The sequence below is a fragment of the Nipponia nippon genome, unplaced genomic scaffold (assembly GCF_047370975.1).
Source record: "Nipponia nippon isolate SJK-2023a ecotype South Korea unplaced genomic scaffold, ASM4737097v1 scaffold_2, whole genome shotgun sequence".
NCBI classification, from domain to species: Eukaryota; Metazoa; Chordata; class Aves; order Pelecaniformes; family Threskiornithidae; genus Nipponia; species Nipponia nippon.
The window spans coordinates 40,277,205-40,298,663 of record NW_028262336.1 but is presented as its reverse complement, the minus strand read 5'-3'; the positions used below and the strand labels follow the sequence as shown (position 1 = coordinate 40,298,663).

The 21,459-nt window shown below is 39.0% G+C and overlaps 1 protein-coding gene across 3 annotated transcripts in view; it reads right to left on the bottom strand.

The window, feature by feature from the left end:
• The window catches only part of DMD (dystrophin), a 1,304,666-nt gene that overhangs the window by 1,191,391 nt on the left and 91,816 nt on the right, over positions 1 to 21,459 (bottom strand). Inside the window, exon 1 of one of the 3 annotated variants that reach the window (XM_087759562.1) lies at positions 2,123 to 2,334. The exons of 1 other annotated variant lie outside the window; for it this stretch is intronic. In XM_087759562.1, coding sequence (XP_087615688.1) covers positions 2,123 to 2,219 — 97 coding nt within the window. In that variant the 5' untranslated portion in view covers positions 2,220 to 2,334. Of the gene's footprint in view, positions 1 to 2,122; positions 2,335 to 21,459 lie in introns of those variants that run through there. One more of the 3 variants, XM_087759568.1, reaches the window with a different exon arrangement.

The following is a 21,459-nucleotide window of genomic DNA, read 5'->3' as shown; positions in this document are numbered from 1 at the left end:
GAAACAGAAAGCTAAAACCCAATACTATAGATAAAACAGAAGCAAACTATAAAATCACTTGTCAGCTGGATGATGGCCACAGACAACACGCAGTTACGATTACCGGCGTCACAAGGAAAAGACCATTTTAAGTAACTACTGTATGATGATAGCCAGCCAGCACTCGAGACATGGAGCAACTAGCAGCTTCAGGAGTATAAATATAATACGTGCAATATAAAACAGTTTTACTGCTACCCTAAAAAGGTGAATGGCACTTAAGCTGTTTATATGAGTTATTCTCTCTATGGGTTCATTGTCATCAACAAGGACAAATTATTGTTAAATTTAATAGAACTTCTCTGAAATAGAATAACTTTTTTTTTTATTGTCATTAAAACTACAGAACTATTTTTGTCTATACAAACGCCAGAGTGATTCTCTCCATTAATAAGTATATCTCCCCTCCCAGCAGTTACAAAATAATTTAAAATGCCTCTCAGAGGTGACCAGAGCAAGGAAACACTCAAACTAGCTAACAGTATATCAGTTGTACTGATCTTTACCTTCAAACTTTCTAAAGGCTGGTTCACTGCTGCCTATCTAGAAACATCTATCTTTCTAAAACTGTTACAGCTTATAGTCAGCAGCACTTAGTGTTTAATAGCCTGATCCCCTTTTGACAAGACTACGTAGAGTACAGCCAGCAAAGTCATTTAAAATAAAGTCAGAAAAGTGAATATCCAGTATGACAAGAGATCTCTAGATCATCATCTTGGAAAAAATGATAGAGCTAATGAAGAAGGGAGTTTACATTGAAAGAAAGCATTTTGTAAGGCAAAATAATCCAAATAATTTAACATAATCATATCCTGAAAGCTATTAAGCAGTGTTTGAATGGTTGTTGGACCTCCGAAGAGGAAGGAAAGAGAGGTCCTACCTTACATTTAGAAAACACCACTTCTACTTCTTAGATCGAGGGTGACCCACACCGATAGAGCTGATGTCTGTTTTAAACCTGTTCAAATCACCTGTTCGAAGCTGCTTAGCGGTTTCACCCTAGTGGTGATAAAATATATTTCAATAGGTACAGTATACACTTAATGACTGCTCACCGTGACAGAGAGGGAGTATATATGTTGGGGTGGGGGGGTGCAGGGCAGACAGGAGGAAGGAACATATATTAAGATGATAGATACACCAAAGCAAGCACCATTAAATTTCCTCAAACTTTCTCAAAATAGTCAGTTGAAAGTTATGCTTGTGACTCATCTAAAGTATTCACAGCTAAATTCAATGATTATATGAAAACCTCACTGCGACACAGAATATGAGTTTAATAAAATGCACATGAAAATTGCTCTCTGATGTTTCAAAAATAAGAGAATATCCCAGTTCTCAATAATTTAGCAGTTACTGTCATTTCTCATTAACAGCTTTCAAAATTCTATCTGAAACAAGCTGATACAGAGAAATTAAGAGCAGTAATCAAGCGAGAAATGATAGACCAGCTGGGTAGGCATCAAGTTGGCAAAACGTGAATACAGTTCAATAGCTGAAACAGATGCTGGAGTTGTTGAGAAACCCTGCAGGAGATATTGATGTATTTTCTTTATACAATACCGAACAACTGAATAAATGTCAAGAGCTAAAAACTGATGGGTAATAAAACCTGCCGGAAAAAGTAACTATAAAGCAGAGACCTGCAATAATACCTTTTCATTATACCAAAACATTCAGTATATGCATCATTTCCTCGGGATTCCTGAATATGCCAATACATCAATCAGAGCTTGCTAGTGAATCAGAGGGAGCCTTTCCCAGTCTTGTTTCACATTTGTTTGTTTCTATCTACCTGAGGCTTCACAGACTTAGAAAATACTTTTTTCTTTGGTATCATCCTAACACAACACACTCTTTCAAGCAAGCGATTCCCTGAGCTTGAAGGCAAGCAGGAAAGAAAGGGTAACACAAGCACAAATGAAATCGCAAAATCCATTTTGCACGAGGAATGTTGTTTTCAGAGTTTCAAGACCTCAACAACAAATCCTCTGCCATCGGCAGCAGCTCGTTCTAGCATATGCTTTGTCATGGTCAGTTTCTAATTACATTCATAATGATGCAATAGCTTTGATAATCCTACCTTCCATGCCAGCTGCTTTTCTTGTCACTCCATCATGCCAATAAGTTGGCTGCCGTAACAAATCAAGATAGTGCAAAACAGCATCTTTCCCCTGCATCTGTCATCTTCCTGAAAGCATTCTATTACTGCCGACTGCTGGGAACCAGAAAGTCTATTTGAATTCCAGCAGCTCCCCTTTCGCATGATTCAAGTTAGGTTAGGTGGGCATGCCTAACATGATTCTCTCCATCATTTATTATGCAGCTGCTACACCGTCGGTGTGGTAACCACTCTGACTTTATCTGATACGTCAGTCTTGCAGACCTCTACCTCCGTGCAAACACGAGCCACAGAAGCATCTTGCATTTAATGAGCATTCTCCCTGCCTAAAGAGAGTGCATCTGCAAATCTGTTTCAAATCCTGCTGCTCGCATTGTCCTCTAAGGCTGATGCAAATGTTTGAAGATTTTTTTTATTCTTGCGTTTCATCTCTTCAGAAAGCACGGTTCTTCATCCACGCTTGAATTATTCACACTTCAGCTAAACATTTGCTGATTTGTGTCCAGCCAAATAGCACCTTCCCATTGAAACTCTCTGCTCGAAAGCTACTTCTGAATAACAGTGCTGTGCATTCAGGCTCTCAACTCTGTTTCATTTTAAACATGGCTTTTATAGCTACACCTCGGCAAATACATTTAGCTTTTTTCATGCAATGAATGGCTGTCTAATGAGGGAGTGGTACATTTTTAAGCAATTTATCTAGGTCTACCTGTAGGTGACTTTTGCTTTTTGTGTTTTATACATTTTAGCAGTAAGAGGATAGCTCCATTAGAGCATCTTGATATTCTTAAAGTGGTAAAAACACCACCATAAGCTGTTTTTTGCCAGCCTGTGGAGGACACACTCAGATGACAGAGTTTGCTTAACTGCTTCTGAGTATCATGAATTAAAGGGATAGGATTGTTTTGTTGTCTTTCTATTTATATTTTCTGTTGGAGTGGGGGAAAAGCACACTTGCATCAGTGATTTCAAAAGATTATTAATAGAAATTGGCATATACACATCAATCATCCTCCAAGTTAAATTACCTGCGTCTCCTCCTACCACTTCTGCCTGCAGTTCAGAGTCAAGGCATTTCATCTTTAATGCATCTGCTTGCTCATAAGCTAAATAAACATCCCCAAACCCACACTGGAAAGTTTGAATACCCGAGAGAGAAAAAAGGAACAATTTAACATGTGCAACTGCCTGGCTAAAAACTGTTAGTTAAGGGAATTAGTAAGGGAGAGCAAGGACTACCACTGAAGAAATAGCTCCTTCCTCAGACTTTACACAATGGCAAAGGAGGAGCGAGGAAAGGGGAAACAGCACACTCTCTGGCAAGTTTCCCTTGCGGTGGTGGCCAGCTCAGCATCACTCACTAGTTCTCGTATTCCCAGGTCAAAAGGCTCATAGGGTTTAACTTAAGCCTCACTTCTTCACTCAGATAAGATGTGTTCAACTTCTCCATGGTTTGCAACCCCCCTTACCCCAACAGTCCCTTCCTCCCCCACAATTTCCTAGTCTCAGTTGAGTTCCTGAACCTCTTGGCTATGAAAAAGAAGCTTGAAAACATGAGCTTAGGAGAGGTCTAAGTCACAGAAAGTGAAGGGGGGGGGGGGGGGGGGGTCATGGGAAGAGGAAAAAAGGTAAGAGAATCTCCTACTTTGAAGAAATAAAAATAAAAAATCAGGACACCTGATAGCTTCCTCTAGGTCTCCCGCAGGGGTGTTATCAGTGGGTGTGACTGCAGGGCATGTCCTTCTTCACCCCATGCAGAGGCCCAGCCCAGGGGCTGGAGGCAGGGTCCCAGGGTCCCCGGACTCTGGGCAGAGGAGCGGGCACACTCCCCTGGCAAAAACCCACCAACGGGCAGCAGAGGGAGCAGGCTGGCGCTGGGGGTGCTGAGCACAGGAGAGCTCGCAGCGCTGCTGGGAGGGATCCGACTCCTTGTTCTCACCCACATCTAAATGGCACAGCTGACACCTGAATAAGCTAACATAGCATGGCGCGGCTTATATTTGATACTGTATTTATTCCTAGCATGCTGCCAGAAAATGCCTTTTTGGAGATTTCATGTAAATAAAGTAGAATTACTACATCTGCTCCTCTGTCTGTAGCAGCACATATCAACAAGCTAATTTTGCATTCAAGGCAACAGAGTCAGTCCTATCATATACTTGCAAAGTGCACAGCTATAAAGTGCCTATCTGAAAATACTGTCAGCTCCTTTTTGTTCACAGTTCAAGTCATTTCTGAAGTGAAACAAACCAGACAATAAATGAGGACCGACTTTGAAGTCCCCGTAAATTCAAAGTACATAAAAGAATATGCTTAATATTTCACACTTTCTAGCTGCATTATGATTTTTAAACCATGGACATAACAGGGAATTTACATGGTATTTCACAAAAGATGAATTTGAGTTCATAGCTCATATAGCCTGTAGTTGCAGGGAAGACAAAGTACCCAAAAAATCACCATAGGCTTGATTTCTAGTTCATTGAATTTTGAACTGTGCAAGATTATAGATGGAAATACCCAGAAAAACATTTCATACATTAATAAGCTAAATAATACTGGTAAGAGAACGGGGGCATCTGCTACAGCATAAATACACTTTAGTGGAATCCTATCCCACCTGGATACCTCAGAAAAAAGTACAAAAAGAGGGAAACAGCCAAAAGAGGGGAAAAAAGAAAGAAAGAATTATGGAAAATATTTTTAGAGAGATAAGCATGGCATTATGAGGAGGATCCACTGGGGTTTATCATTCAGTATTACTGCCCTCCAGCAGAGCATAGAGCAGACGTGATGTAGTTTAGCCACGCAGACCATTCCCATTCAGATCAGGGCTATGGGAAGTAGCCATTTTTGCCCTGGGCAAAAAATTAATTTTTTTTTTTTTAATTATTTTTTGGGAGAAGAAGGGAACTGTAATGTACCAGTTTTGGCATCTTCTGTGTACACTAGCTGTATAGAAAAACAGCCCAGAGACGAATGGAGAATCTGGGAGAAGAAACCAATATCACTCATTCTGTCCATATATTAATAGGCCAGATAAATAGCTGGCTTTGGTCTCTAGTTTTTCCGCATTTTTCTGAGAAAACAACAGCCTTGGTTTCTGCTTATTGTAACTGGATTCAGCATCTGCATAGATATAATTATAGTAACCCACCCATATGGAATGAATTGCTTTAGAGAGAAAGCTCCACAGCTAGCGCTCCCAGACTCTACAATAACACAAATACATAATTGTTGTCTTATACAGAACTGTCCCCAGTCTGGAAAAAGCAGAAATAAACAACAAGTGGAAAAGCACTCATCAAATGGTATTCTGCTTTTTACAGTACTGAACTCAGTAGGCAAAGAAACTCCAGTCTATTTGGGTGACAATGGCATGAGAAAGGAAGGAAGCCCATCTCTCTTCCTATTCCATCTACAGCTTATGGCAAAGATATGTCTATTCATTTTAATTGCTTCACTGCTACTAAAGCAACCAATTGGCTTATTCAGTGTACTTGAATTTGATTATGGTGGTGCGTGCACATTACAATGATAAGTAAGATACAATGTAGAATGTCTTCTTGCTGCCATTGCTTTTTTCCTTTTTGTTTTCGTCTTTGGAAGTACTAGTGACTCCAATAAGGCAAGAGTAGATAATAGATCACTGAAAAAAAAAAATGAAGCAAGCAGATTGGCCTTGACCTTCAAGCTCTACATGACGCTCTACATGATGCACTCTCTGGTATGCAAAAATGAATGCTGATTTTACCTAGCAAAAACTGTTCATTTATTTTGCTAATATGTCTCCTGAAGAAAGTCAATTTCTCTTCCATTTTTCTCTGCCTCCCATTATTCTTAGGTACTTCATCCCTCCCCCAGTAAACAACTAATTCAATCAATCATGCAAGAAAATACCTTAATGATATACTGTGCATGTTTAGATTAATAAACATCTCCAATGGGAGCACTGGGAAGTTTGTTTAGACAACACAGGAATTATGAATTATTTCTTACTGTTAATCATTCTATATTAACTACTTCTCAATTACAGGATTTCTGATGTATGATTATAAAAGTAAGCTGTCCATAAAGTATCACTTTCCCATAGAATTAGAGCTATCAGTACTTTCATTTTAATGACAATATCTCAATAGTTTAGAAATGACGACTTCTGACAATTGTAGCACACGTAGCTTTGATTGTTCAAGATTTAAAAAAATGCTACAGAGAAGCATATAAACTGAAAATGAACAGTGTATACAAAGTCATGCCTCTAGAAAGTAGAAGCCCAGTGCAACCATCATCTCCACACAGATGCTTACAAGCCCTGAGACTCCAATGGAATGGTTCAAAGGCCCAGTCACCCAGACAGGACAACCATATTGCCCAGAGAGACTTTTCAGATGTCAGTGTCTGAAGTCATCCAGCCAGGCAACTGACAGCCATCCAAGGAGCTGAAACTTGCAGGGGTTTGAAACTTTTCACTCATCTGCAGCATAGTTCATCCAAATATTATTTGTGCAGGAGTCATCTTCATTTTTTTTTTTTTTTTTAACTGAATCTCAGGTGTATGAAAATTCACCTAAGTTCAGGCATTTGTCATAAACCAAAACCTTACCTGAGGACATGTTAGGAGGACTCATGACCAAACTTTCAAAGTGAGACTGGTTCTGTTTATGGCAAGTTTTGTAAAGTTTTATTACAGACATACTTACAACAATAATAAGGAAAGATAACCTTAGCAACCCCAAGATTTCATATTACAGGACTCGGATAAAAAATTGTTCATAAAAGATGTTAAAGAAACAGTCCTCTGAAGGCATCTGTAATGGCAGAGTACAGCATGCTAAAATGTGGATACTCTACGTCAATTTTGAATATTACTGTGTGATATAGTCAGCTGAACACCGCTACAAACATGGATAATATGATCTCTCAAATGTGGCAACTGTTCAGGATCTTTAATGGAAACCTCTGCTTGTGTCTACAGATAAGCCAGCAGACATTCTACATTTTGTTCTCACATAGCATATGTATTTCAGTGACAGTGAATTTAAAATACTAGGTTCTAGCAAGAAAAAAAAAAAAAAATCTAGTTAACTCATTCTCCAAATATTTAACACACATCAGAAAGCAGAAACATACAAAGTTTCACTATTTAACACTCAGAATTAGTGACCTTGAACTCTGCAGGAAATGCTGTTAATCTTCCTCCTTAAGCAAGTCTTGTATGTGCTGTTCGCACAAAACTGAACAACGTGAAGTTTTAAGATGCCAATTACATAAAACGTATTTTGTTCTTTTACAGCTCCTTTTAAATTAGACTGACTTGAGCTACACAGCTTTAACCTTCTTCCATTTGTACCTTTACTTCTTTGGGAAAAGACATTGTTCAGCAATACCAGGCTTGAAATAATTACTGACGTAAACATCTTAATTGGTTCATTCCTTCTACAGCTGCAGTCCATGTACAAGATGATGCATAACAAATGTACCAGGAATAAAAAAATTAAAAAAACAACAACCAAAAAGACAGACCTAACACACATCTCACAGCCTGCCCTTCTGTGCAGCCCCTGTGTGCCAGTACTCAGGTCACTGTGGTTTTGAGCCCATGAGCACCCTCATCTGGTATAGCTCTCCAGCAAAGGACTCACCATTTCCCTCCATTTTCACCAAATGCAGATGATTGTCACATAAGATAAATTAGGGAACTGGATAAATGGCAGCTTGTCAATAAATGTTTTGGAGATCACAGATCACATGCTTTCAAATGTTTTCTATTGGTCATTTCTACTGCTACTCCAGTTATATTCTGGTTTAGTGGTACTTCTAATTCCTTGCATTGGTTTCCCAATGGATCATTAACCATTTGGTAACATGCATGAGACAGCTATATGTTAAAGAGCTAATTAAAGAAAATTCTACCACATTCCCAAATTCCTGTAGTATCTCAATCAAACTTATCTTCTCATTGTTTCTTTGCTATATTCTTTCCAAAATTAATTATCTCTGTGGTTTGGATTGTGGTATTAATATTAAAAACAGACTTCTGATTAGGATTACTGATGAGATTGTAACTGCTAACACTAGTCCAAAATCTCCAACAATGGCAACTGAGAGTCCTTAACTGGCAACGCTTTGTAAGGCTTTGTTTTTCAATTGAATGCTTAAGTTAAAATCCCAGACAACTTTTTCACACGGGTCCATTAAAAACCAGTAACTGCTTCAAAAAACCCTAGCAAATCCCTTAAAAAAACAAAGCAACCACCCCACACAGACGGCACTTATCCAATCCCTTTCAGTACATTACAAGGTTCCCACAAACCTAAAAAATACAGGGGGCAGAAAGCAAATTCCTTAATACTCAGTGAATGAGGCCGGCCACACAAGTCTGGGGTTCCACTTACTGATGGAGTTCCCACCATCCGTGATCCCTGAGCATGTCAGCAGTTCAGAGCACACAATAACATGAATATACCAAAAAAAAAAAGTTTGGTTTTTTTTTGCTTGGGTGGTGTTGTGTGTTTGTTTTCTTTTAATATGGGATTTGAGATAAAAATCTAAATCTGAAACAAAAGGTGAGTTCATCATCCACAACTGCTGGTGCTCTATAACCTTCTCAACTTCAGCATAAAGAGAGCTTGAATGTCCCATTTTCATATGAAAATTCTGAAGAAGAATCCACACCTCTAAGTCATTAAAAAAAAAAGTTTTGGTGATTTGCCCCACATTTTTGCCTTGCCTCTTCTGGTTAGGGAATGCAGTCTCATACCTACAATGCTGGTTTTGCCCCAGCATCCTTAAATGTTGGTTGGGGTCAGCTCCTCTCCTGGACATCCAGGAGGGGGACCCATGGGGCACCTCTGTCAGCATGCACAGAAGTACACTGGGCTTCTACCAAAGAGCTGGACTCCCAAGTTTTGTTCACTTAAGGTTACAAAATCTTTTCTAAATCCATCCAAAATCCATGAGGTGGATAAGAACAATCCTCTGACAACAGAACAAGATTTCATTAGCCAGACGTCCTTCCACTGCAGGAAGTTCTGATGAGAAACAAGTTAGACAGGCTCATTTTCTATCTCAAGGAGAACCATCATCCCTTCAGTTAACGGACTAAAACAAATTTACCCGTTATCTTTGTTTCAGTACTGCTTCACAGGTCCTGTAGAAGAGCTTTCCCACGTGCTGTGGACCAGGACAACCCATTTGGTATTATCTCCTTTAAATAGTCGCGGTGGTGAAAAATGTAACATTAACTACAATTTTCCAGCAGATTTCTCATATGCCTGAAGATTTCATAGAATCATAGAATTGTTTAGGTTGGAAAAGACTTAAGATCCTTGAGTCCAACTGTTAACCTAGCACTGCCAAGTCCACCACTAAACCATGTCCCTAAGCACCACATCTATGTGTCTTCTAAATACCTCCAGGGTTGGAGACTCAACCACTTCCCTGGGAAGCCTGTTCCAGGGACTGACTACCCTTTCAGTAAAGAAGTTTTTCCTAATATCCAATCTAAACCTCCCCTGGTGCAACTTGAGGTCATTTCCTCTTGTCCTATCACTTGTTACTTGGGAGAAGAGACCAACACCCACCTCACTACAACCTCCTTTCAGGTAGTTGTAGAGAGTGATAAGGTCTCCCCTCAGCCTCCTCCTTTTCTCCAGACTAAACAACCCCAGCTCCCTCAGCCCCCCCTCATAAGACTTGTGCTCTAGACCCTTCACCAGCTTCGTTGCCCTCCTCTGGATATGCTCCAGCACCTCAATGTCCTTCTTGTAGTGAGGGGCCCAAAACTGAACACAGTACTCGAGGTGCGGCCTCACCAGTGCCAAGTACAGGAGGACAATCACTTCCCTAGTCCTGCTGGCCACGCTGTTCCTGATACAAGCCAGGATGCCATTGGCTGTCTTGGCACACTGCTGGCTCATATTCAGCCAGCTGTTGTCCAACAGCCCCAGGTCCTTTTCTGCCAGGCAGCTCTCCAGCCACTCCTCCCCAAGTCTGTAGCATTGCATGGGGTTGTTGTGACCCAAGTGCAGGACCCAGCACTTGGCCCTGTTGAACCTCATAGAGTTGGCCTTGGCCCACCGATCCAATCTGCCCAGATCCCTCTGTAGAGCCTTCCTACCCTCCAGCAGATCAACACTCCTGCCCAACTTGGTGTTGTCTGCAAACTTACTGAGGGTACACTCCATCGCCTTCTCCAGATTATTGATAACAATATTAAATAGAACTGGCCTCAATACTATGCCCTAATTTGAGGCCCTGATCCTCCACAATCATTTCAAAGGCAGGCCACAGTAAGAGAGGATGTTGCTTTGCAGGACAGGAAAAACAGAGTCAAAACTCCCTGTAAACTCCAAGAGCCAGGAAACGGAGCAGGGACCGTTTTCTGAGCTGTGAGGCACCTCAGTTTCACGTGCAGGAGCCACTGCCCTCCATCCCCAAACTTTTGCCAGTCCTCCTTTGATCACAGAGCAGCTACTCCTATTTTCCCATCCACAGGACATGCATATTTCCTCTTTTTCAATACTGCAAATATGTTTTTTCTTTTTTTAATCCCCAGACTGGTCAGGGCAGTGATTTATTTGGGCTGCCCTACAGGCCATAGTTAGAAGAGCATATAATAGTAATTTAGAAGGCACTTCAGCAAGAACCTTTTCTCACTCAGAGCTGAAAGCAGATTTAGGGGAAGACATAACCCTTAAAGAGTCAGTTCCCAGGCAAAGGCAGGAATTGTAGAACCCTGTGGCATCAGCCCTCCAAACCTCACATCTGTGGTGGCCCAGAGCCATGTATGAGACCATGAGCACTTCCCAAATAGGTGGGAATGAGGGAGGAAGAAGTAACCATCTGCATTGTGTGAGTGATTGATGCACAACTCCCAGATTAGTGGAATTAGTAAAACTGTGGCCTAATTAAAGCCTCTCTCTTGCATCTTGTCAAACTTCCAGCATATCTGGGACACTGAATGGCACCAGTGAGCAGGATGGCAGCTGCCAAGGATCACTTTGCTTGCCAGGCTTCATTTTTAACATTATTTTGCATAATATCAGTGTGCAATCAATTTTGTATTGTATCAGTACAAAAGCTGAGATTTTGATGATATCAACAGGGTACATAACATAGCTGGAAGTCTTGTTAAAACAATTATAAAGGGCAAATTCTTAAACCAGGTATTGCATATGGAAAAAAAGTGTTGTGGGAATACATGTTCCCTAAGCAGTTAGTATCTTTTTTTTTCCACTATTCAAAATTCAGGGCACATTCTACTAGGCTTATAACACGGTATTACATTACTTGATTTGCGCTGATTTACATTATGAACCCTTTTTATGCAAAAAAGGCAGAACTTAATGACCTCATTATCACCAAAAAATAATCATCTTGCAAATTTTCTGGGAAACCATGACTTCAGTTGATAAAAACAGAAGCCAGTTCTGGTAAAAGTGACAGACACCTGCATCAACTCCCAGTTCAACAGGAGTAGTATGAAACACACGGGTGCTGCTGCATGCAGTGTCCCTCTAGGTCATTTTGGAACTACTAGATCTGGCCCAAAGCACAGAAAGTTGTACAAAAGTAAAAAGGTATCCCAGAAAGCAAACACAGAGACTGCATAAAGAAAGTTCGCCATGCATATAGTACCCAAGCTTCTGCAGGCAGTTCAAAAATGTCAGCAACAGCAGTGGCACCTGGGAAGTTTTTAGTGCCCTCCTCTCATCCAGATACTTAGCAATTCCACCCTCTCCCAAGCCCTCTCCTTTAGAAAATAGTGACTACTCGAATTTGGTCTGTAATCAACAGTCAAACCTGTCCAGAATGTCAAGGCCATCACCATCATTGTGCTTGTATATTTGGGGTGGACATGACATAGCGAGGACTCACCGTTAATTTGTCTTTTTATTCTAATTCATGCCTTCTGCATGCCTTTTTATTCTGAGTTTTAAACACTATGCAAAACTTTTCCTCTGCATAATTACTGGAACATATTTTAGATTGAATTAGGAAAAGCTGTGGAAAAGAAAGATAATGTTTATACACCACAGTGCACACTGGTTTCCCGTCAATGAGTATTAACTGCCATTTCACAGAAGGGCCTGCGCACTTCTTCTCTCACCAGGAGCAACAAAAGCCCAGCAAAGACGTTTCCCTGGTACAAGCAGAAAGCTTCTTCACAACAATTTCAGGCTTATCCCTATCTGACATTAATATATGCACAGTTGGAATAACTACAGTTGCTTCCATCAATATATTCCTGAAGCAGTCTCCATGTCTGTCAATACTTCCTGATTCAACAGACTTGAGTAAGAGCGTCATTCTTCTGCTTCTGCTCTGGCTGGCAAAATGGAGCCACATTATCAGTCAGAAAACGCCTTTTGAAAAACACCAAGAAACAGTCATATCAGCACTTCTGTTAGGAACAGAAGTCAGCTCTTGACTTCCAAGAACAGTTTTGGCCATGAGCCTAAATCAGCATCCACTCCAGACAGAAAATGTGGCACAAAAAAAAAAAAAAGCATGCCACAGATGAAATAAAGAAAAAAAAGAGGAATGCCACAAAGCAAGTCTCTTCTCCATCTCAAGTAGAAAAAGGAACTAAGAAATGCTCTGAAGCCTAAATCATGCATATAGGTTTATAGATCAACCCTTGAGCCATGTTGAATAATATCAAAGCCACAGGTGCTCTTTACATCTGCCCAGATTTGTTGCATAATCTTTTCCAAAGACGGGTGTTCAAACTGAGATCTACATGTGCCTACTATACCAGAGTAAGAAAATCACTTCATTAGTCCAGTATGGCTAAGATACAACCTGAGTTAAACCAAATGCAGAAAGAGACTTATGAAAAAATAACTATCTTTAATGACCTAGCTTCATTTTGTTCACAGTTTATCGCTTCATGGAAAATACTGTTTAACTGAATGTATTAATTATGTAAATACATCAAAAGTTCTCTTAACTTTTACGCATGCCATGGACTGACAGCAAGTCATTTGCTGTGAATGTTGGAATACTTGATCTTTAAGAAGTCTGTGATGTGAATGGGGAGATATGACAAGATACAGTTTCTTTTTGCCCTATGAGATAAGTGTAACACAGTCACTAGGAGAACTTTACAAAAAGCCCTAAGGCTCTGAGTCTCTCTGTGAAAGGACTTGAAATTTATGGTGAAGCGATAGATAAAGAGAATCATGAAAACATTAAGGGTTGGGTGTTGGGTGGTTTTTTTTTTTTTTTCCTCCTTTTCTGGGCCATTTGTGCTTTGCCTGAGGCATCATTCCAAGAAAAGTTAGGCTGCTGTAAGATTTATTGGCTGGGACCAGAGTTTGAATGCAATTTTCTCTCGTCACATTCACACAAAGATATTGCATCTTCCTGTACCATCCTAGCTGAGAAAGGCATATTTAATTGCTTCTGTGCCAGATCCTGGCTGGGGTTTTAGGGAACTTGCTTCTATCACCGTGTCAAGTAATACCACGGCACTGTGTACAGTTCCACTCCCAGTGTGCATGCTCAAGTGTGGAAACTTAAAATTTCTTTACCAGGAGCACTGATGTGAACAAAATTTGATTGCTTGAATGTTCTCAGAAAGCAAAACACAAAAGTTGGACAGTGTCAACAGTAACTGTGGTTTTAAAATCAAGAAAACAAATCTAAGAACTAGGAAGATTTCTAAGGTGAAAAAATCCAGTTCTAAATGATATTTAAACTAAATTCGGTAAATAATATCAATTATGTTCTAGAATGCACTGATGGATGGCAGTTTATGAAACTGGAGCTGCATAGGGCCTGTAACGATAGGACAAGGGGTAATGGTTTTAAATTAAAAGAGGGTAAATTCAGACCAGATATAAGGAAGAAATTTTTTACAAGGGTGGTGAAACACTGGAACACGTTGTCCAGAGAGGTCATAGGTGCCCCATCCCCGGAAACATTCAAGGTCAGGTTGGACAGAGCTCTGAGCAACCTGATCTAGTTGAAGATGCATTGCAGGAGGGTTGGACTAGAGGACCTTTAAAGGTTCCTTCCAACCCAAACCATTCTGTGATTCTATGGTCATACCAACTTAAAATACTTATATACACATACATCTGTTTATGTACATACAAATATAAAATGTCAACATTTATAATATCGACATATTTCTTTCTTACCCTTTGCAGCCTTCAGCTTCAGTACTAAGCTAAAACCATTCCAGGTTCATAAGAAATGCTGGGCAGACAGACTAAGATCCTAATTGACTGCAGTCAATGGCAGCCCAGGACACAGAGTCCTGCATTTCCAGTTGATCTGCTCTTAGCTGACAATCCTCAGGAAAAAAAGCACAAACTCTGATGGGTCTACCAAAAGGTCTGGCAGCATCCTCCTGCCACCTTGACTATTAAAATACAATTATTAGAGTGAACAGCTAAGAACTATTATCAGGTTATCAGCCAATGCCCAGGCTATTGAATGCCTGCACCATATCACCTGAAAGAGGACCGGAGACTTTTTTGAGCATAGAATAGAAAAGGGAGGGTAATAAAAATCAATTTCAAGCCACAAAAGCTTTACCTAATAGGATTATTAAAATGTGCCTCTTCCTTGAAGCACCATTCCAAGTTTCCCCACAAGTTATAGATACTAGATAGCATCCAAGAAATTAAAATTCTGCCTGGTATCCAAAACCAATCAACATTTGCAACATTTGCTGTTGATCAATACCTGTGGCACCTTACCCTCTCCCTACGTTTAGGGCCATCCACCTGGAAAGAACATAAGCTAACAACAGGCCAGGCAGAACCGATGATATTTATAGGTTTCTTCCTCTATTTATCACATCTGACTGACAGGAACTAAAATATTTTTAAAGAACCCACCACTATATCTAGAATAAACAGTTGAATACCAGGAAATACATAATAGGAGGAAATAACTTACGAATATTACACTTAATCCTTCATTCTTCCTAATATCTCACAGTCATCCCCGACAAACTAAATCAAAGCAACATTTACAAATTCTGACACAGCATCCCAGCAAGATGTTATTAAATGTACTTTTTCTTATGAAGTGGTATTACATCAATAACTGCCCTCTGAAATGGGTGTTTAGGAGATTATTCAGCAAGAACACTGCACTGTACACAAAGCTACCTCCTCCTTAGTAATGCTAACGCATCACTCGCCACCCAGCTCAAGGCTGCGTTTCTTTTTCCAAGTGACATGCTCTCAGTGCTCTGACTAGTCCCTACGAAAGGGAGGCTTAAATGAAGTGTGGATTTTCCTTCAGAGGTTTTCTGAACAATAACTTCACATATTAACAAGAGTTTGGGTTTGAAATTGAAATCAGGAAAAGAAAAATGTGCTAAAGTAGAGCTACAAAACTTGTACTCCTATTTTAAGGACAGGAACACAATATGGTTCTGTGCAAATCTGCAGGGAAAGAACATGAAATAATAACATTTTTATTATGTTTTAATATTCATAACACAAGGAGAGAATTTTCACTTTCATTTCCACAAACCTCAGTGGCCAACATATGAAATGCACCTTCTCATCTCCCAGGTCTTGGTGAATTTAGACAAGAGGGGAGGGAGAAAAAGGCTTGGAAGGGGATGATGCCATGTTGCGTTGTTTCTGATCTATCTGAAAAGCAATAAAGTCTCTAATCACAGTCACAGCAGTGCAGGCAGGAAAAAAACAGGGGAGGAGGGAAATGGGCCTGGGCTCGTCCCTTTTTGTAGCTTCTCTTGGTTGGCACAACCATGGGCCAAATATTATGGCCCTGCCATATGAAAACACATCATTATAGATTGTCCTTCAGCAGTTGTGGAGCACTGTTCGTATAAATGCACAGTGTCACCTTCAAAACCACCCACGGTGAAGAACTACAGGCAAGGACCATTGAGGAAATCATGCCCAAAACATTGCTACAGGGAACGCTCAGAACTAGGCTGGGATTAAGCACTGAAGATCTACTAAAAAAACCCCAAACACATAAAAGGTTACAGCTGAGAAGAAAATCAGGTATTTTGTTGTTAGTAGATCACTCAACAGAAGAAATATCAGAGCCAGTTTTCTGAAACAAACCAGAAAGTAACTACTTTAGAAAATATCCTGAAGGAATTAGGATTCACTTGTTTCAATTAAGAAATTATTCCCAGAAAATGCCACAGGATCAATTTCTATTTCATAGTTGTGACACTGGGACGACAAAAAGGAATGACCATGCACTTTTAACAGAAAACAAAGACATCTTTGTCTCACTGAACCATTAATCACATAATAATGAATGTTTGTTAGCCTGTCATTCCAGAGACTAAAGTTTATTCTCATTTAAAACAAAATACCTCTTCCCCTCTCCCACAAACTGCATCATAAATGTACCAAAAACTGATGGGCTCTGAAACTAGAGCGCAGATTTACTGAAACATGAAATATACAACACACTTGCCATAGGGAAAATCTAACTGAGATTACGGAAAATAAGATCTTAGCAAGAAGTATTGCATTCAGAGAAAAACAAAAACAAACAAAAACAAGGAGACAGATCAAGATTGATTAAGGTAAGTTAGTCCTAGGATTTATACAGTCTCTATTTTGATATCTCTGGGTGCTTTGGTGATCAGACATGCCCACACCTTTATATGAAAAACAATTGCATTTTACCAGAACTAACCAGAATACTTTTTTTTTTTTTGATATGTATTTCCTGCCAAAAGTAATACATTTAAAAGTAATAACATGTTTTTTTAAACAAACAAACAAAACCAAGCAAACAAAAAACCCCCACCCCAATCACATGTTCAAACAAAAAGCAGATGACATCGAAGCATTAATCCACTTCCTTGATTTCTTTTAATAGCTAAAACCATGTCTGGAGCTCTTCCTCATGCTTTAACTTGGTAATTTTTCATGTTTCATTGGGAATGTATTGATCTTCAAAGTGAGAGAAGGGTGCTATGTAGTTTAAAAACTCAGGTGTTAATAACAATGCACAAGCAGCATTTTTTAAACTACCAGTCTATGACTTTTTTTCTGTTTTTCTTTTTTTAAGAACACATCCAGGCAAAAAACAAACAAACACACACACACACACTTACAAAAGATGGGCAAATAAACAGAAAGAAAGATTTGACATAACTTTGGATCTAGTTTTGGTCCAGGCACTTCTGGGGAATTTTGGGCTCCTAGAGTTGTCGTCTGGGGTCAGAAAAGCAAAGACAACCTGCTTCCTCCCAAGGTGTTTACAGTTGAAAAATCCTGAATCTGACATCCATAAATCCATTTCTAAACTAATGGCAGGATATATAGTTTTAGCCAGATGACAGTTATTATAACAACACGCTGACAAGATTAATGCTTTCTATGAAATCCCAGCCTCTTTATTAGCATAAAACTGAATAATTAAGTTAAAATACAAAGTACAGAAATATTTTTTTTTTTTTCACCTATCAAAGACAATGCAACTAGTGCTAACTAAAACAAAGAGAGAGTTTTAGGCAGATGTTTAAATAATAAAACTTTGTAAAATTTATTTTTGAGCATATAAAATAAAATATGGACTATTAAAGTGGTGGAAGCTTTTTGAACATTTTATTCTACAACACTGGAAATATTTTCCTCTACAACAGTAATTGTTTTTTCAGATAATATCATTATTCTGGTTTTTAGATTTATGATGGAGGTTCATATAATTGATGCCTTGAGTTTTTCATTTTCCTTACTCCTGAATATCCTGTGATATTTGTGAAATTCAGTGATTACAGGTTACAGCAGAGAAATCTTAAGCTAACTATCTAGCACCTATATCAGTACCTTCTTTGCTACGTTACTCTTCAACTCAGCTGAAAATTATGCAGTCTCCCTCTCATCCTGTTGGAGAAAGCCCAAATTTGGACTGCTTTCAAAATTTAACAAACATAATGTAGACTAGGAAACATACAATACTTTACTATTTTTAGAATCATATTCCAGTGTTCATACCATACTTTGCAGGCAAGTTTTATTATTTTAATTTCTCTTAAATGAAGAATCTAAATTTAAATATAAAATTTACTCAACACTACTACTAAAAATTTGACTTCGCAACCTAAAACAGATTTTACCCCAGGAGTCTTAAGTGTTTCTTCAAATTACATTCAAATGCTTTTTATATCTGTTCCCTAACAGATACAGCAATTGCAAAGCTATAATCCTGCTGCAAACATAACCATGACACCAGAAGGCAAACTGATTACATCTTATGAGATCCACACTTCCATCTAAAATGTATTTCAGTAGCAAAACTCACTTAGGCAAGTTCTGAGCCTATTTCCCCTGTAATTTCTCAGCAGGAATCAACATAAGCAATACTTTGATGATCATATTTCTGCAGGATTACCTGCTATAGGCAGTACCTTTCTTTGCCTCTAGACAAAATAAAATAAATTAACACATTCTCAGAAAGGCAATTCCAAAGGACTGAAATATGTCCTGTGCCTTTGTGGGAATCTATGCATTCCTAGCTTTTTCATACATATGAATTAGGTTGTTGCATTTTTTAAACAAAAAGGTAGAAGAGCTTCCCATGGTTTCAGCAACAGGTATCCCTTTGGGTTTTTTTCATGCATTTTTCTTTTACTACCATCCTTTCATGACCAATTCTGTAGTTATTTTCATTGCCGAAAATAATTTTATAAGCTCTCCTCATCTCTGAGAGGAAATCCCATCTAGTGGATGGCACACAGAGCCTCCAGCATGGGAACTCCTTATGCAAAGCACTGTTCCATCAACAAATTCCTCTAATTCTGAATAAGTCACTCTCTGCCTCATCTCAGTCTGGCTGGCTCCTTATAGTTCTCATTGATTCAGATGGTGATTGCATCCTCTCAACTCTACCTTCAAACCAGGATTTCACTTTTCTCCCACAGCTTCCCCTGCTGTGAGATAGTTGAGATTGGATTAGTCCTTTAAGATCAGCTGTACTGAAGTAGTGATGCACTTCTCCAAAACCAAGCAAAAGTACAGCTAATATTTCCTGCCCTGTTTATATCATGTTTTCATCATTTTGATTTGTATAATAACATTCAAATAAACATACCTCACAGGTCAAGGTGCATGGTAAAAATCACAGCCACTCAACTCACTCCTTCCCACTGCCCTCTTGTGCAGAAAGGAGGAGAGCCCACAGAGTACAGCCACTTGAACCACTATGGCTGGTGTGCCACCAAGGGGAGGAATACCAGCACAAACTCTCCCTCCTGGCAGTGCTGGGGCCACATGCCCTGCTCTGCCCGAAGAAGGGTGTCATCAGGCTGCACTGTGGTCACACAAGCCCTGCACTGTGCCCACCAGCCAGGCACCTCTGCTAGACTTTAGGGACTCATCTGATCCAAAAGTATAAACACCCTCATAGAATTAAGTGATGACATTTGGCCCCCATTTTGGCACAACACTGAGAATTTGAGACTTCCCGAAAAATCAGGCATCATGGAGTTAGAACTCAGTTCTCAGGGTGACATCTACTTTTCTTGAATTATTCAAAAGTAAATCTTAGAAATGTCCTAATTTTTACTCTTTAGATGCACCTGTATAAATCCAGAATAATCCTTTGATTAAATTACTAGGAAAATTTGTTCTGTCTGGCAGGACATCTCCAACACTAAACTTGATTTTTCCGTCTCAACAACTGTATTTAAACTGGCATTTAACAAGTTGAGAAAGTTCTCAGAGAATACAAATCTTTTTCCTAGGTACCTGCAGCTACACATGACTACTACCAATACATGTTCATTTCATTGGCATTATTTTGGAGTTTGTACAACTATTTGTAACCAAAGCTAGATTCTTGTCCACAGAGTGGTTTTGAACATGAACGTTATTTGAGGAACCTTATGCACATCCTAATTATCTAAGTTCTACAAAGTGAGAAAATGTTAAGTGGACTTCAAAATATATGCAAGTTCTCAGTACTAATATCCAAGAAAATGTTGAAGGCAAGATATCACCAACATTCCAAAAGTATCTGTCTTTTCACCTTGCATAATTATGTACTGTATTTAGCTGGAATTTTTCAAACTTCAAATTCACAAGAGACAAATAACATATTCATTAGTTTTAAAGAAAAAGTCCTATTGAGGAACAAAATTCTAATATAAATTCATATAACAATTTATGTCTTTTTTCCTTTTCTTTGTACAATTTAATGCAAGCATTTCTGATGTTTTGGTTTATAACTAGTCAAAACATTATTTAATGTAATGCAATTCCAAAGTGTAACGGCACAACCCTAAAAAGGTATTTAGAATAGTCTCTGCTGTTGAGAGACACATTAAAAAAAATGAAAAAGCCTAACTTATTACTGAAATTAATTTCAAAGATGATGCTACTCTTGAGTTATATGCTACTGTATGGATTTGCTAAGATGTAACTATGTCCAAGGCCACTGCTAAACACAGTGAGAAGTAACCATACATATGGCTTTATTCTGTTAGTCAAAACATTTCTAAGCAACTCAGAAGTGACACAAGGATTAGGGATACTCTGGCATTTGAAAAACCAAAACAAAAAAAGCCAAAAAACCAACAAACAAACAAAAAACCAAAGCAAACCAAAACAACCTTGACCAAAAAAACCAGGATACTTGTGCTATGTTGTCTAGGAAGTAAATGGATGAATGAATGGTAAAACATAGTAAGAAAATAGATTGTATTATTTTCAGATGCAGCAGTTAAATATGGACAAGGAACACTGGCCAAAACTGAGGCCAGTTCCATTACTAAAAAATATTCTGAAATCACAAAGATTAGATATTTTCCCAGTATAGTAAGGCTCTCAGTAGTGTCTACTTTGATTGAAAGCAAAATGAAATTTGAGACACAAATCATCTGTTATTTTATATTTTTCCCATGGCTAACACAGCATGGATCCATTTTCAATTGACCTCTGGGCACTCTCCTAATAAAAACGACTGTTAGTAATGAAACAATTAAAAAGATAACCCTTCTAAATATACCATCACAAAGCTGTCAGAAGCCCAGGTCTGCACCTGAGTTTTGATGCTTGAACCTCTAAAGTAAACACAGTAAGAAAGCAAATGCCTATAGCATAATTGAAACATCTAGCCAGAATTTTCTAGTTCTACTTTGTCATGGTTTAGCCCCAGACAGGAGCTAAACACCCACACAGCAGCTAAACACCCACACAGCCACTTGCTCCCCCCGCCCCCCCCCCCCCCCCCCGCTGTGGGATGGGGGAGAGAATCAGTGAGAACACTTGTGGGTTGAGATAAGAACAGTTTAATAATTGAAATAAAATAATATAATAATAAATTGTAATGAA